The 14,385-nt window shown below is 41.8% G+C and overlaps 1 protein-coding gene across 3 annotated transcripts in view; it reads right to left on the minus strand.

Annotated features, from left to right (window-relative positions):
- Positions 1-6,206: 6,206 nt before the first annotated feature.
- The window catches only part of srgap1a (SLIT-ROBO Rho GTPase activating protein 1a), a 231,311-nt gene continuing 223,132 nt past the window's right edge, over positions 6,207-14,385 (minus strand). Inside the window, exons 21-22 of one of the 3 annotated variants that reach the window (XM_074677243.1) lie at positions 8,167-8,542; positions 6,207-7,615 (exon numbers count right to left, since the gene is read on the minus strand). In XM_074677243.1, the coding sequence (XP_074533344.1) occupies positions 7,217-7,615; positions 8,167-8,542 (775 nt within the window). In that variant the 3' untranslated portion in view covers positions 6,207-7,216. Of the gene's footprint in view, positions 7,616-8,090; positions 8,543-14,385 lie in introns of all 3 variants that reach the window. The other 2 variants (XM_074677245.1, XM_074677244.1) reach the window with 2 other exon arrangements.

Genomic DNA, 14,385 nt, shown 5'->3' on the forward strand with positions numbered 1-14,385 from the left:
GGCGAATTCACTTCAGCTTCCAAAATACACAACCCTAATCTGGACATAACATTTTCTGATCTGGTGTTTTTTCCAAATTATTACAGGCTCCACCTCAAGCATTCTAAATGTGGTGGCGCTTGCAACGTCATTATTGCTTGCACAGATTCTCTTTTTTGCCCATTTAAAGCTATGGTCAAATATCTGCAGGTCAGACCAAAATCTCATCCTTCTTCACCTCTATTCTGCATTTCAGGAAATCTTCCCTTCTCAAAATCTTGGTTTAATTTTCACCTGGAGAAGGTGCTCTTAAAATGTCAATTATCCCCTAAGCTTTATTCAGGGCACTCATTTAGGATAGGTGGTGCTACGTCAGCTGCAAATCAAGGTTTTGCTGCTACCTCTGGGGCGCTGGTCTTCAACGGCTTATGCTTCTTACATATGCCCAAACATCGATACTGTCATCAAAAATCAAGGAGCTCTGAAACCTCATCCCTGGTAAGCATATAACTGGGGGTGGTCAGATTCACATTGTGCAATTATGTCACTTTGTATCTCTGTCATTGTATCTCAAGGTCGTCGGACCTCTGCTCACTCTCATGTTTTCTCAAGGTCGTCGGACCTCTGCTCATTGTCAATGCTATCACAAATGGTCGTCGGACCTAGGCTTTAGCGTCATCACTGTCAATAGTGGTTGTCATACCTAGTCTTAGCGTCAGTGTTGGCAAAGATCGTCGGACCTAGGCTTAGCGTTATCACTGACAACATTGGTAATGTTGGCAAAGGTCGTTGGACCTAGGTTAGTGTCATCACTGACAATAGTGGACCTCAGCTTAGCGTCAGTACTGACATCAAAGGTCGTCGGACCCAGGCTTAGTGTCATTAGTGACAATGGTCGTCAATGGACGACAAGGTCGTCGGACCTTGCTCACTGTCATTTCTTTCACACGGTCGTCGGACCTCTCACCTCTGTTATTGCTATAATCAAGGTCGTCGGACCTCTCGCCTCTGTCAGTGCTGACATTAGAGGCTGAGTTCTATTCCTCTTATTTCCTTTCCGTCTCCTCCGGTGGTTACCCCAATTATTTGCATTATCATAACTTTATTTCTATGTTTCTCTTTGCAATTATCTAGAACCATCAGACTGGCTTCAGGTAAGTATTCTTTTTAGGGATATCATAATTCACAATGTCATTGCACCCCCTTCATTTATTAATTGCTCAATGATCGATGGGGTCTAACCGCCAAACTATCTTTGCATGTATTTATTCATTAAATTGGTTCATAACTCTTTATGGTGTTTAAGTCTCTCCTGATTGAAATGAAGCTTAGCGAAAGTTCTGTCTGGAAAACTGGGGGCACACTCACACACACACTTCTGTTCACTCATTCTTTCCCGCTTTTGTCTATCAGCTGACTGGGAGGCGCGTCATTTTTTTCTCTATCCAATCACATCGTTTCCGCTTCAATCGTTAGCCAATCATTTCATAGCTGTCAAAGTTTAAATGCCATCTCTTCTGCTTGTCAGCTGTCTTTCAGGCTCGTGTCTCGACCCTCCTCCTCCCCAGACACCCCCAGTCTCTATCGCTCAGTCGTCTTTCTTCAGCCCAGCAGTCCTCCGCCCTGCAGCCGCAGATTGCACTTCGCAGCCTCGCAGTCGCAGCCCAGCAGTTCTCAGCCCAGCAGTCCGCAGCCCGAGTGCGAAGTCCGCAGCCCGCAGTTCTCAATGAATCTTACAGATCAAGCCTCTTGGGACTATCACCACCACCAGTGTCTAGACTCCATCAGGGGGATATCATAATTCACAATGTCACTGCACCCCCTTCATTTATTAATTGCTCAATGATTGATGGGGTCTAACCGCCAAACTATCTTTGCATGCATTTATTCATTAAATTGGTTCATAACTCTTTATGGTGTTTAAGTCTCTCCTGATTGAACTGCTCTTGCCCACTAAGTTTGGCCATGACTTTGATATTTTTTTAGCATCTTCAGTAATGTTGGTGTGAGATCATTAAAGAATGTGGATGGTTTAAGGCATGTTGAAAGATGTTTATGGAGTATCACTTATCTTCAGTAGGTGGCGCCATTCCTATCATTCATTCATTTTCTGAGCCGCTTATCCTGTTCAGGGTAGCGGGTAGCTGGAGCCTATCCCAGCTGTCATTGGGCAAGAGGCGGGGTACACCCTGGACTGGTCTGCAGTCAATCACAGGGCCCATTCCTATCATCTAAATGAATATACACATGAGTGCAGGCTATCACTATCATTATATATGTGAGTTCAGAAAAAGTATTTGTGAGATACTAGCATATATTTCCACCTAGTGGCACTATTGTAGTAGCAGAAAAATGAGCATGTAGATGTGTAAAAAGGTGTACCTTGATGCTATGGGGGAAATTTGAAGCAGAATGGACCTTGTATGGAGGAGTTGAAATTATATACTTGTTTATGATGAGACATCAGATTTTGATGCTGCACCATATACAAGCCCTTTCACTACAAGACATGACCTGATCAGTGTTTATGAAGGCCTTGAGCTGAACTGAAAACAATATGCTGTAAAAGGGAGGGGTTAAACTTAAACAACATTGATGAGCAAAACACATGACTTCCTGTTGTCATTAGAGTGTGCTGTACTGTCAGGTGAAAATAAGGGTATAGCTAGTTCAGGCTGTGACACTGATCATGTGTATTTATTTTCGTCCAGATAGGACATCGCTGAAAAAACAAGAATTTTGACCTTCTGGTCTGGCCACACCTCCTGAGTTAGAAAATATTCTTCAATAAAATTTCATTATCAATGGGTGTTGTATACAAATAAGACATTTGGAGAAGAAAAAACAAAAAGCGTGGACTAGGAAGTTCAAATATGTTCCACAGAATTACCAGAAATTGCAAGAAAAGCGCAGTTAAACATTAATTTCAGGCATGTAGGTAAAAACCATGTCGCAAGGCAGGTTTTTATTTTATTTTATTTTTTTAGATTTTTGGGCTCTCTAGGTTGCACTTTGAAGCCCAATTTTTTTGCAAATCACAGGAATTATACATTTTTGTCCATGATTGAATTCTATGCATAGTTTGGTGAGTTTTGGTGCACACTGAAGGCAAGTTGATTTGGGTTTAAATGTATGGAAGAAAGAAAAAAAACAAATAATAATTACTCAAGTTTCAAGAGGGCCTTTACGGCACCTGTGGTTGGCAGGCTTGGACCCTAATAACTATAGGACTGGGACTTTAACACGTTAAGTACAATTAATTACAGAAAAAAACAACACAATCATAGCGATGCCCCAATGTGGAAAGCGTCCAAGCAACGCCAGCCTGATGACAAACAGCTCTCAATGACCAACATGTAGTGGCCATAGACTGTATATGGTAGTAGCAAGCATGTTGTGATGAGCTGTGTGGAGCTCTCCCCCCACTCCCGTCACTGTTGTGCTGCTGTTCCTGGTGTCTTTGCCACCGGTGCCAGAGTATTGTGCTTCTACCGCGTGCCTCCTCATCTTCTTGCAGCAGCACAGCCTTCATCCACACAGCCACAACTCTCTCTCATGCTGGAATTTGAATTTCATTCATTCACTCATTTACTGTTGGACAATAGAATGCCCCTCAAACTTTTCGGGGATACAGATGGCCAAGCAGTTTAGGTCGCGCCCCTTGAGGTTCGCCCTCGAGTGGGTGGCCCCGGTTTGAGTCTAGCCTGTAGCCTGTATACCCATGTCACTCCCCACTCTTGCCCCCTTTCCTATTGCATCTTCTGTGCTCTCTTCTATCATTAAAGGCAAGAAAAGCCCAAAAAACAACTTAAAAAAAAAAAAAAAACTTGCCTTCTCTGTCTCTGCCTCTCTCTGGGTCAGTTACCTCGTACTCTGGGTTCTTACGAACCATTACACATGGACCCCTCTGCGCAGTGGTCCCAAAACATACCCATACATACCCAAAGTTCCCCAAAAGTCCTTAAACACTAGAATTGATCAGTTTAGCATTGAGAATGTGTGCTTTAAAAGCAATAATATTCCATGAACTGTACTTCTTTAATTAATACTTAAATGTATCTAAAGTGAATGCTATTGGTATTCATCTGTAAAAACAGAGCTACAATTACTGTTGAAAAGTCCCTGAAGAGGCTGTTTCTGTTTTCATTTGTGTTTAAAGTGTGCACTATGGAGTGTAGACTTAGGCCTCATACGCTCATAGCTGGGTGTTTTCAAAGAAGACTTATGTACTACTTTTGCAAAACTGGGCAAATCATGTATACACAAACACATGGAAACAGAGTTTTCCAAAATCTTTACTTTGGCTGGTGTTTTCAGAAAACATTGTTTTTCATAACGTAAAGCTACGGTTTGGTGTGGATGACAGGACCAAACATAAAAATAGATTTTATTTCCTAGATACCCGGCTATGGGTGGATATGACCTTGAAATGGTGCTGCATAATATTCAGAAAGTAAAGTGAATTCTTTCTCCAAACATTAGTCAAGAAAACAAAATTCTTTGAACCAGATTTCTGGGTCAGAAAAACTTTTGTTTTCCATTCAAAATTAAATTTTCCAACTGTGGAAGAGGTCGTTATGCATACAGCACTTCTTTCGTTAGAAACAAACTAATTTACTCTCAGAGTAAGTGGCTTTCACTGTCATAAAAATTCAAAACAAAGGTTTTAAAAATTACACCTCAGACTCTATAAACTATTTCCTTTATTAGAAAGAAATCTTCAGAGGCATAAAACCACAGATAATTCTAAATGTTACAATGTTGCATACTGAATATACAGTTCTATATGAAAGTGCAATGTCACAATGGTTAAGATGTTTATTGTTTATTCTCTCGTAGATGTTTGAAAAATGGCATCATTACATGCTCATGTTTTTCTTCCTGCACTGCGTTTTCTAAAACAGTCTGACATTAAATTGAAACAGAACATCTTAATTTAATCCAAAACATTTTCAAAGGCACTTCCACAAGTACATACTACAGATGTGCATCACACCACAGAGTAGCTTAAAACTTACAGGCATCATAACTGAGGCCTACTGTTTAGGATGGTAACACCATAGACTGTATATAGAGTGGACAGTGTGGCTCTGCCATTGACCAATGTATGTTTTTAAAGCCATAGTACCCCCGTCACAGGCGCAGCCATAGAAGCAGTTGTGCAGCCAGTCTGCGCAATAGAGACTGTGAGGGATTCTGGGAGAATCTGAGTGGACCCAGGTGACAAAAATAATAATGTTTTTTTTCTTTCGAGAATCTAATCACTTCTTGACTCTACCTCCCAACATATTTTACAATTCCCGAAAAAAATACATGAGAACTGCAGCCATCAGTCATCGTTAAACGTGACGTAAAATCTTGTTTTTAACCTCAAATAACTAATAAAAACAAAACTTTTCAGAAAAATAGAGGACTTGAATATAAGGCAGCCAAATAATATCTTCAAACCACCACAACAATCCAACGTAAGACACATTTTTACAAGGTGTATTAATTTTTTATAGTTTGACTACAGCCCATCTGGAATGACTGGAAAGATGGATTCTTTTTACCTATACTGCAGCCAGTCACCAGGGGGAGCAGTTTTTGTGGCAACCTCATTTCAAGCTAGATGACGTCCATTTTTTTTAAAGTCTATGGTTGACACAGTGACAGTTCAATACTTCATACTGCAGGTGCGACACCTGTGAATATTTATTCTATGTCTCTTTTTCTAAATCTTTTTTGTCCTTTAACAATCATATCAGAGAAGATTACAAAAATAAACAAAGTTACTGAGGCAGGATCAGTCAGTTTTAGGATTTTATACACACTATATCCATCACATCAAAGATAGTAGAGCATGTTAAGTTTTTTTTGCCAGACATGCACCCAATACAGTTACTCCCCTCAGTACAGAGGTGATTAAAAGGTCATCCCCTTCAGCAGCTAACACAGTGTGCACCAGCAGGTCACCTGGGATCCCCCATGCTCACCAGTTAATGCACAGGCCCTTAAGCTCCTGAAGCCTGCAGACCTGATAAACTGATTAGCAAGCTGTAAGTGGGGGAACATGTATGTTGCTGGACAAAAAAGGGCTTTCTGACGACAAAGTGCTGAAATATGCACTGACCTCTGCATAGCTACTATGCTGGTTCCCAGCCATGGGAATGAGCTGTTGGTGATGCACTGTCTATGGACATGTGACTTATATAACCCTACTCCATAAAATAAAGAACCATAGCTATGAAAATTGTGGTATGCAAATCAAGCAGCTGATTTCAGAGACTTGGACAAAGGGAGGGATGATGGGAAGCAGGGTGTTGAACACCTTTTTTCTCTGTCTATACACTTTCTTACTTTTGTCTTCTTAATTGCTGCTGTGACTCCTGAATATCCCCTTGGGGATAAATAAAGTATTTTCTATTCTATTCTATCTACACTAACAGTCATGGTCCATGGCTACCTGCAGCATTCCTACAAGGTGCTGCCACCTGCCTGTACAAATCAGTCAATATGGAGATTAAATGGAGGGTCAACATCCATACTTTAACTTGCACAGTCACGTCTTTGGGTTATAAAGCCAAGAGAGGCAAAGAAGAAACAATAGCATGTGGTGCATTAGCATATGTGTTTCACAAACCGCCGACAGGAGAGCATTTGTCTCAAGATCATTCACACTGTTCTCATTAGTGATAAAGCATGTTTCACTCTTCATCACCACTTACTGAAGTAGAAATTCAAGATTAGATGATTTCAAACAGCTCGTGGTAAAGTAGTGGTTTCATCCAATAGTTGCATTTCATTCCAGGAAATACGGATCAGTCCAGCACTGAGATGATCTTTCTACAGTTCTCAGACTCAGCACTTGTACAAAGGCTTTGCCCTAAATAAATTGCAGTTTCCAAGCGAGTGGAAAAAAAGAACAGAAGCACACTATTTTTAACGCTGTATGTATCGACAAAGTATCGTCTACTATCAGGCCATAATAAAACCTTCAGACCTGTTAAGCTTACACAGAACCTTTAGCACAGAAAGCTACATGTCACAACCTCAGTCACATTAAAAAGTCAGTAAGGCCTTTAAACCAGCTCATAACACCCTTAAAGAGAAAAATAAAACTACACATATGGGACTATGACTATGGGACTGAGACTCAGGTAGGCTCCAGCACTTGAGACCTGTAACAGCTGGTAGCACCCTGCAGCCTGCTGGAAGTTGTTGCAGGATTTTTACCATCTGGTTTCTACTCCAGAGGTCACATGGTGCAGGATGTATCCTGAGGAGATGCAGGAAGAGACTGTGGAGCCTGGCTAGACTTGGCCAGTACCATGGGCTTAGGCCTAAGTGTGGGGGGTTTAAGCTGGACAACCATGCGAGGAGCTACTGCAGGCTTAAAGGTGCTCATGGTGTCACTGGAGGAGCTGGAGCTGCGGCGGATGGGCAGCTCAGTATTGGTGGCAGACCTCAGCATGACGCAGTGGATGGGGTTAAGAGATTCGCTAGAGCTGGTGGATGTGAGACCCCTGCAGTTGCTGCCCAAGGCCTGTCGCTGCTCCAGGGTGTCCAGCACCACGTCAGGGGCATGCTTGGCTGAGCTCTGCCGCTCCAGTTCACGCAGCTCATTCAGAGCAGTGTTCATAGTCTCCTCTATGTCCTGCAGGAGATGAAGAGAGCATGTGTGAGAAAAAAGGACGAGGCAGGGGAGAACTATTACCACTCTGGTGCGAGCACATAATAAAGACAGGAGAGTTGGGTTAAACGTAAGAAGAGATGAAAGAGAAGACAGGAGCTACAACAAGGAAAAGTGAAAAAAGAAAAGGAAGTGACAAGACAGGAAAGGAGAAAAGGTAAGAAAATAAAAAGTGATGTAACAAGAGGTATCAAGTGACAGCATTTTCACAAAACACCAAGCATGCATTTAACATGCAAAGACTCAGCTCTCTGTTTCTAAGGAGTTGCATTGTAGTCTTTCTTTATGCACACATGCAAGCCTTCATGTTTAGTCTACTTTAAGAGTCCCACCGTCCAGCTGTGCACCCTGCAGTCTGCCTGACTGTTAAGCTAGTCTGTATGTGTATCTAGCACACAGACACAGTTGCAGCCAGAGGAAGCAGAAGACAGGGACTGACTATGTTTTTACAGGGCGGGGCAGGGCTTTGATGGTGGAGGGAGCTGCGGTCGGGTCGCCGCTCGTCCCGCGCTGACCTGTGCGATGGTCTCCGGGTCCAGGGGTTTGCTGCCGTGGTGATGATGATGAGTGTCGGTGAAGCCTGTATACTGTCCAGATGAGGTGGAGCGGCGGATTGGGGGGCTGTCCATCTTCTTCAGAGACTCATGGCGGCTGATGTTGGTCAGACTGCCATGGCCTGTGTGGCACCTACGTCCAGGGCTGTCCATAGCCATGTGGTTATGACTCCTCAGCATGTCCCGTGGGCTGAAGTGGCTGAGGAGAGGGGAGCCCATCTCTGAGGTGCTTCCATGACCCCCATGAGCATGCTGAGAGGGATGTACCATACAGGACGCATCGCTGGAGCGGGCAGGAGGACGCTGAGATGGCGGATCTAATCTCTTCTTGTGCCTGCTGGGATGGAAAAGGAGGAAGAGGGAGAAAGATTTGCATCACTGCTTTCATGGGCTGCATTTCATTTCAACACTACAGTAAGGCTCATGAGTTATGAAACGAATGCCCAAGTACAGACCATCATAAGAAAGACTGAAAGTTTACTGCTTGCCATCACAGCTTCTGACCTTGCACAGCTGTAGCTGTAACAGTTTTGTTTTGTGATTTACTGCCCTTAAAATGAGGTTCTAATTTATTGATGTCATTTCATTCAGGTATCAAGGATGGGATTAGCTAAGGACACAAACTAGAGAACAATTTGGGCACCGCTCATATCCAAAGTTTAACTGCATTAGGCTGTGTTCAGGTACTCCTTGGATGATCCCACTTCCTGAGCCAAAGGCTGTACCACTGACTTTGGTGTGTTCATGTGCTTTTAACCTGGAAAGTCAGGTTACATGTTACCTGACTGTTTTATCAAGGCAGGGTGCTGATAAATGCTGAAAACAATGCTTTAGCGCACTTTCCTGACTTATTCTTCAAGGCAAAACACTAAACTAATGTTAACAGACCTCAAGTCTGTTTCACTCTATGTGGACAAAAACTATGATAATGATGATCACACGTAGACACCCTGTGCTCCATCTGAAACAGAGTTTTGTACACACTGCTTCATCTCTTCAACCATGCTAACCTTCTCTGTCTCCAGGCTTGATCGCTGTCAGAATTATCAAAGAGCATCCATGACTTCCAAAAAAGAAAAACATGTTAACCCTTTGAGGTGTTCACTGCCTTGTGCACACATGAATTAAACTACATCAGGGCTTCCATAAATGGTGAGCACAAGCTACATGCTGTTACTGTTGCAAAAGGTGGACAAACCAACTCTCTCAAACCAAACATTACATTTAAAAGAAGATAAAAACAGAAGGATTCACTTCATCTGATATTTGCTGTGCTCTGACATAACATCTGCATGTTTCAAGATCGGGATTTGGAGGCAAAAAAAAATTGGTCAGCACTTTCAGATTTGTCAGGAGTTTCAATCATTTTTGACAACAGTGTACATACATGTGTAACTGTCAAAAAGGCCATGTGGAACCTGATCCAAAGCCTTGTTTGTGTTTTTAAATCAATCTATAATGATGAAGTGATGAACAGTTGGAAAAAAGTCCCAGGCAGACGCCATGCATCAACCTTAGTAACTAACTCTAAGAAACAGACAGCACTGTCATGAGTAAATAAGGTTCATAATGCTGCTCCTTATCAGGAAACAGGATGCGGAGCACAGGTCTCTGTAAAGTAAAAGGCAAACAAAACTGTAATGATCAACAAAAGAAGGCTCCCTTTCCATTGTTCTAAAACCGGCCAACTTAACGTAAATGGGTAAATGGATAAATGGACCAGTACTTATATATCACTTTTCTAGTCTCTCAGACCACTCAAAGCACTTTTCACTGCTAGTCTCATTCACCCATCCACACCACATTCGTACACTGGTAGAGCGAGTTCCAGGAAGGAGCCATTAGTTCTAAGGAACACATTTGCACCCATTCATACACCACTGACCAGCAGTGGGGTTCAGGGGACATGACAACGGTTTTAGGGTGAAATGCAAAAGTTTTGTTGCATTTCAGTCTCGCGTTTACATGGAAACGGCATTTCAGCTGACCTAAAATGCAAAATTTTGAAAACGGCCTCCAGTGTGGGATTTTTCTGAAATGCTGCTGACACTGTTGATGTGTAAATAGTCAGGCAGTGTTTTCAGTGGAAACGCTGATGCCTCACTCCGCTCCGCACGAGCACATACAACAGGACAACACGACCGTGCTGTGCTTGTGCTGCTCAATCTGCTGAGTGTCTTTCAACAAAATGTGCATCTTATCCCCCACTTTTGAACTTGGTATTCACCAGATGATCAGTTTAACTCTGCTTTGGATGAAATCTCCTGAAAGGGGCTTCTGGACAAGACAGCCCTGACTACAGGCCTGGCATGCTTACTACAGTGTTTTCATTCCCTCCACGTTTTCATGTAAACGCTGTTTTTTTTTCACTGCATTGTAGCGTTTTCAGATAAAACCTTGTCTTGTAAACAGGCCCTCTCTGTCTTGTAGGGCTGCCAAAAATGACTATTTTTGTAGTTGACTAATCTATTGATTATTTTTTGATTAATCGACTAATCACGAATAATCATGATTATCTTGTGCTTCAACCTAATTTGTCCATTTTATATCAGTTTGCTGAGGAGTGCACACTTTTAAAATCCAGCCTGTGTAACTCACCCCATGGTGATCTATGCTGACGTTATATCTCCCTCCTTTAAATCTTAAATGAATAGACTGATGACTCAGCAAAGTACATCATAAAGTATATGACTTAAACTAGCGTTGTACTAACAAGAATCAATTATTGTGGTCCAACACATAAATGTTTAACACCAACATAAACCCATCAACTATTGTAGGTAGTTTAAAATACAAAGTGGTAAATAACTGAACATTGACAAAAATGAAATAAAATAAAATAAAATAACACAGTATTGGTCCTTTAGACCACATAGTTCCAGTTCTATTTAAAATCTTTAACAGTGAAATCAGTGTAAAAAAAGAATTAATTCAGACACTTCAGTTAAAGTATGTTCACAGTATTTCCAATAAGAACTATTTCCATACAATTTTGATAAGTATTTGTATATTGGGGGGGTTAAATCGGTGGTGGCTGCTGGTCAGTCAGGGAGGGGAAGCTCATTTTTTTTCCGGTCTACATCATAAATTTGTTTATTTATTTAAATGTAAATTCTACCCTCAGTTCTTTTACAAGAAAATGATCTGTGACCCTGTCGTACCAACCAGGTGTTCTTTCCAGGGATTTTACCAGTGTTCTCTTAATGGCCAGCAGGGCTAGACTGCTTACTTAAATGGCCTTGGCCCATTGTATTGCGGGTGTAAGACTTGAACCGCTTTAAACAGGAGAAGCTCCTCTCAACACCTGCAGGCTGTAAGGGTGAGTGACACACACAGCTGTAGCAGTAGCTGCTTATTGGTGAAAAGAGAGAGAATCTTTAAACACAACGCTTGTCGTTTTGGACAAAGGTAAACTCACTGAAAGATGACCATAAATTTGAGTATGTGTAACTACAAATTTGCATTCACAAATAAAAGTGCTTTAGGAGTTGTGTAGTTGAATATTTTTTTTTTGCAAATTCATTTCAACAGTTACAGGTCTTCAGATTTATTTTTTGCAAATGCACAAATCCACTGCTGCAAGTGCTCAAATTGCAATTTCCACACACTCTCACTTTTGCACCCCTTTGTCTGAGATCTTTGGTGCAAAACAAAACTGAAGTCTCAGTAAAAGGTACCCATAAATTTGCGTATGCGTAACAAAAAAATTTGCATCCACAAATAAAAGTGCTTTAGGAGTTGTGTAGTTGAATTTTTTTTTTTTGCATACCTGAAGATATTTTTTTTCTGCTAATACAATTCAACAGTTACAGGTCTTCAGATTTATGATCTGCAAGTGCACAAATTCACCACAGCAAATGCTCAAATTGCAAACGCTGTCACATTTTAGCTTTGTTGCTAGGCGCTACCCAAGTAGCTGCCTGTTGCAGCAGCTCTCTCTTCTTTGTCCATTACTTGCAATTTTTTTCGTCTCTTTTTCGTAATCTTTGTATTTGGAGTGGATCATCACTTTGTATGGTTCATTGTCGGTCACGGACACCAAACTTGTTGTGGCTTCGGCGATATTTTTGACTACTTTTCTCCTGTGTTTGTCTGGAGATCCTACATGTAACCATGGCTGCATTGTTTACATGCGAACTCAGCTGTTAGCAGCCTGTAGCATGCCAATGCTAACGAGTGTAGGGCTTGATGATTTCCCTCGAGCTGAGGAGGAGGAGGTGAGGACGACGTGCCGGTTCTCGGGTGTAAGCTGGGAGATGACAACGTGGACCTGTCCTCCCATCCATCGTTGTTGGGAACGTGGGAGCCAGCTCCGGGGGATGGACGAGCTAGCCGTGCTAACCCAGCGGCATCGTGCTGTTCACGGACGAGGCTGACGGAGCTGACGGAGCTGACATCTGACGCAGGCGACACATTGGAGGAGCTTCGCCTGCTGTGAGCAGACAGGATCCAGGAGACAGAGACTGAACAGACTGCTGGGGAGGCTCAGTCCTGGACCCTGTGGAGGTGGAGGCTGGCTGGGCTGGAGAGTGGTGGACGAGTGGTGGACGTGAAGTCGTCATCTAATTTCTTATGGACCTTTTTGCACTTTCTATACTCTTTCTTACTTTTGTTTTCTTAAATGCTGCGGTGACTCCTGAATTTCCCATCGGGGATAAATAAAGTATTTTCTATTCTATTCTATATATATATATATATATATATATATATATATATATATATATATATATATATATATATATATATACACATATATATATATATACATATATATATATATATATATATATATATATATATATATATATATATATATATATATATATATATATATATATATATACATATATATATACATATATATATACATATATATATATATATATATATATATATATATATATATATATATATATATATATATATATATATATATTTTTTTTTTACATTTAAAATGATTTTTTTCAGTTTAATCACTTCGCTAATTATCTCTCAGCCGTTAAATTCTCATGACTCGTGGACTGTTTATTGCGGAACGACAACACACTATGATTCATCTACTCACAGTCACCACTTGTCACTGAATGTCAACACCCGGTGAAGGATGCCAGAGAAGAAGAAGCACATCCGGACTACTCCAGTACACAAACTCGTGTTAAATTAGGCTACCAGTAAACATGGCAGACAATGAAAAAAAAAATCATAGTTTACCAAGCCATACATACAAGTCCAATGTTTGGTGTCACTTTGGATTTTTCAAAATGGACGAAAACCTTGACAAGTCCGCAGCAATTGGTAAGATTTGCTGTCTTGCCATAAAGTACGCAGGCTGCACAACCAACCTTATAACTCACCTGAAGCGACGACACAGTGTGGCTGATGAATCCCCCTGCACCACGCTCTCGGATCATGCATCAGATTCACCTCATGCTACTAGCTCCAGCGGCGCTAACAACACACAACAGCCAAGCATCAGAAATTTTTCCAAACTCCGCTGGGCGGAAACTCTGCCCGTGCCAAGGTAATAACTAAAGCCATCGCTTTCTACATATGCAAGGATATCCAGCCGTACAGTGCTGCAGAGGGTGAAGGCTTCGAGTACCTCCTGAGCGTCCTGGAGCTGAGGTGTAAAAAGCCAGGCAGGAAGGTTTTCGCTGAGAAGGAAATAATGACAGCTTTGAAGGCTGAGCTCCACTACCATTAGGCCTATGTCCCTGTTTGTGAAATAGGCCTACTTTTTTATGTTGACAAACACACCTCCTGACTGCTTAAGTAGCCTACTGTAAGTGGTCTGAAGTGGTCTTGAAGGAACAATAAAGTTGAGCTGAATTTGCACAGATTTGCATTGTTATTGCATCCTGATTGCATCGTGGTAGGAAGATAAATTGCATCATCCTGAATTGGTAGATGCTTCATGTGAACGGTTAGTGTATCGTACCGTAGCCTACATATCGAGATGCATATCGTATCGTCCTGGGGATGGAGATTTCCATCCCTATTTTCCAATGATTTGTTGGGTATTGGGGCTTGCTTTGCTTTCTGTATGATCCTGGCTGTCACAGCTCTGCTGCTTGGGTGCAGTATTTTTTCACTCACCTTTCCTCTGCTGCTCTGCCTGTGGGACATGCCCACCTAATCAGACAACTCGGTGCACCTGAGCACCCAGCTGCAGCCCATCTG

This window comes from Halichoeres trimaculatus, unplaced genomic scaffold (assembly GCF_033239565.1).
Source record: "Halichoeres trimaculatus isolate MK-OKI-2021-1 unplaced genomic scaffold, fHalTri1.1 fHalTri1_scaffold_10, whole genome shotgun sequence".
NCBI lineage: Eukaryota > Metazoa > Chordata > Actinopteri > Labriformes > Labridae > Halichoeres > Halichoeres trimaculatus.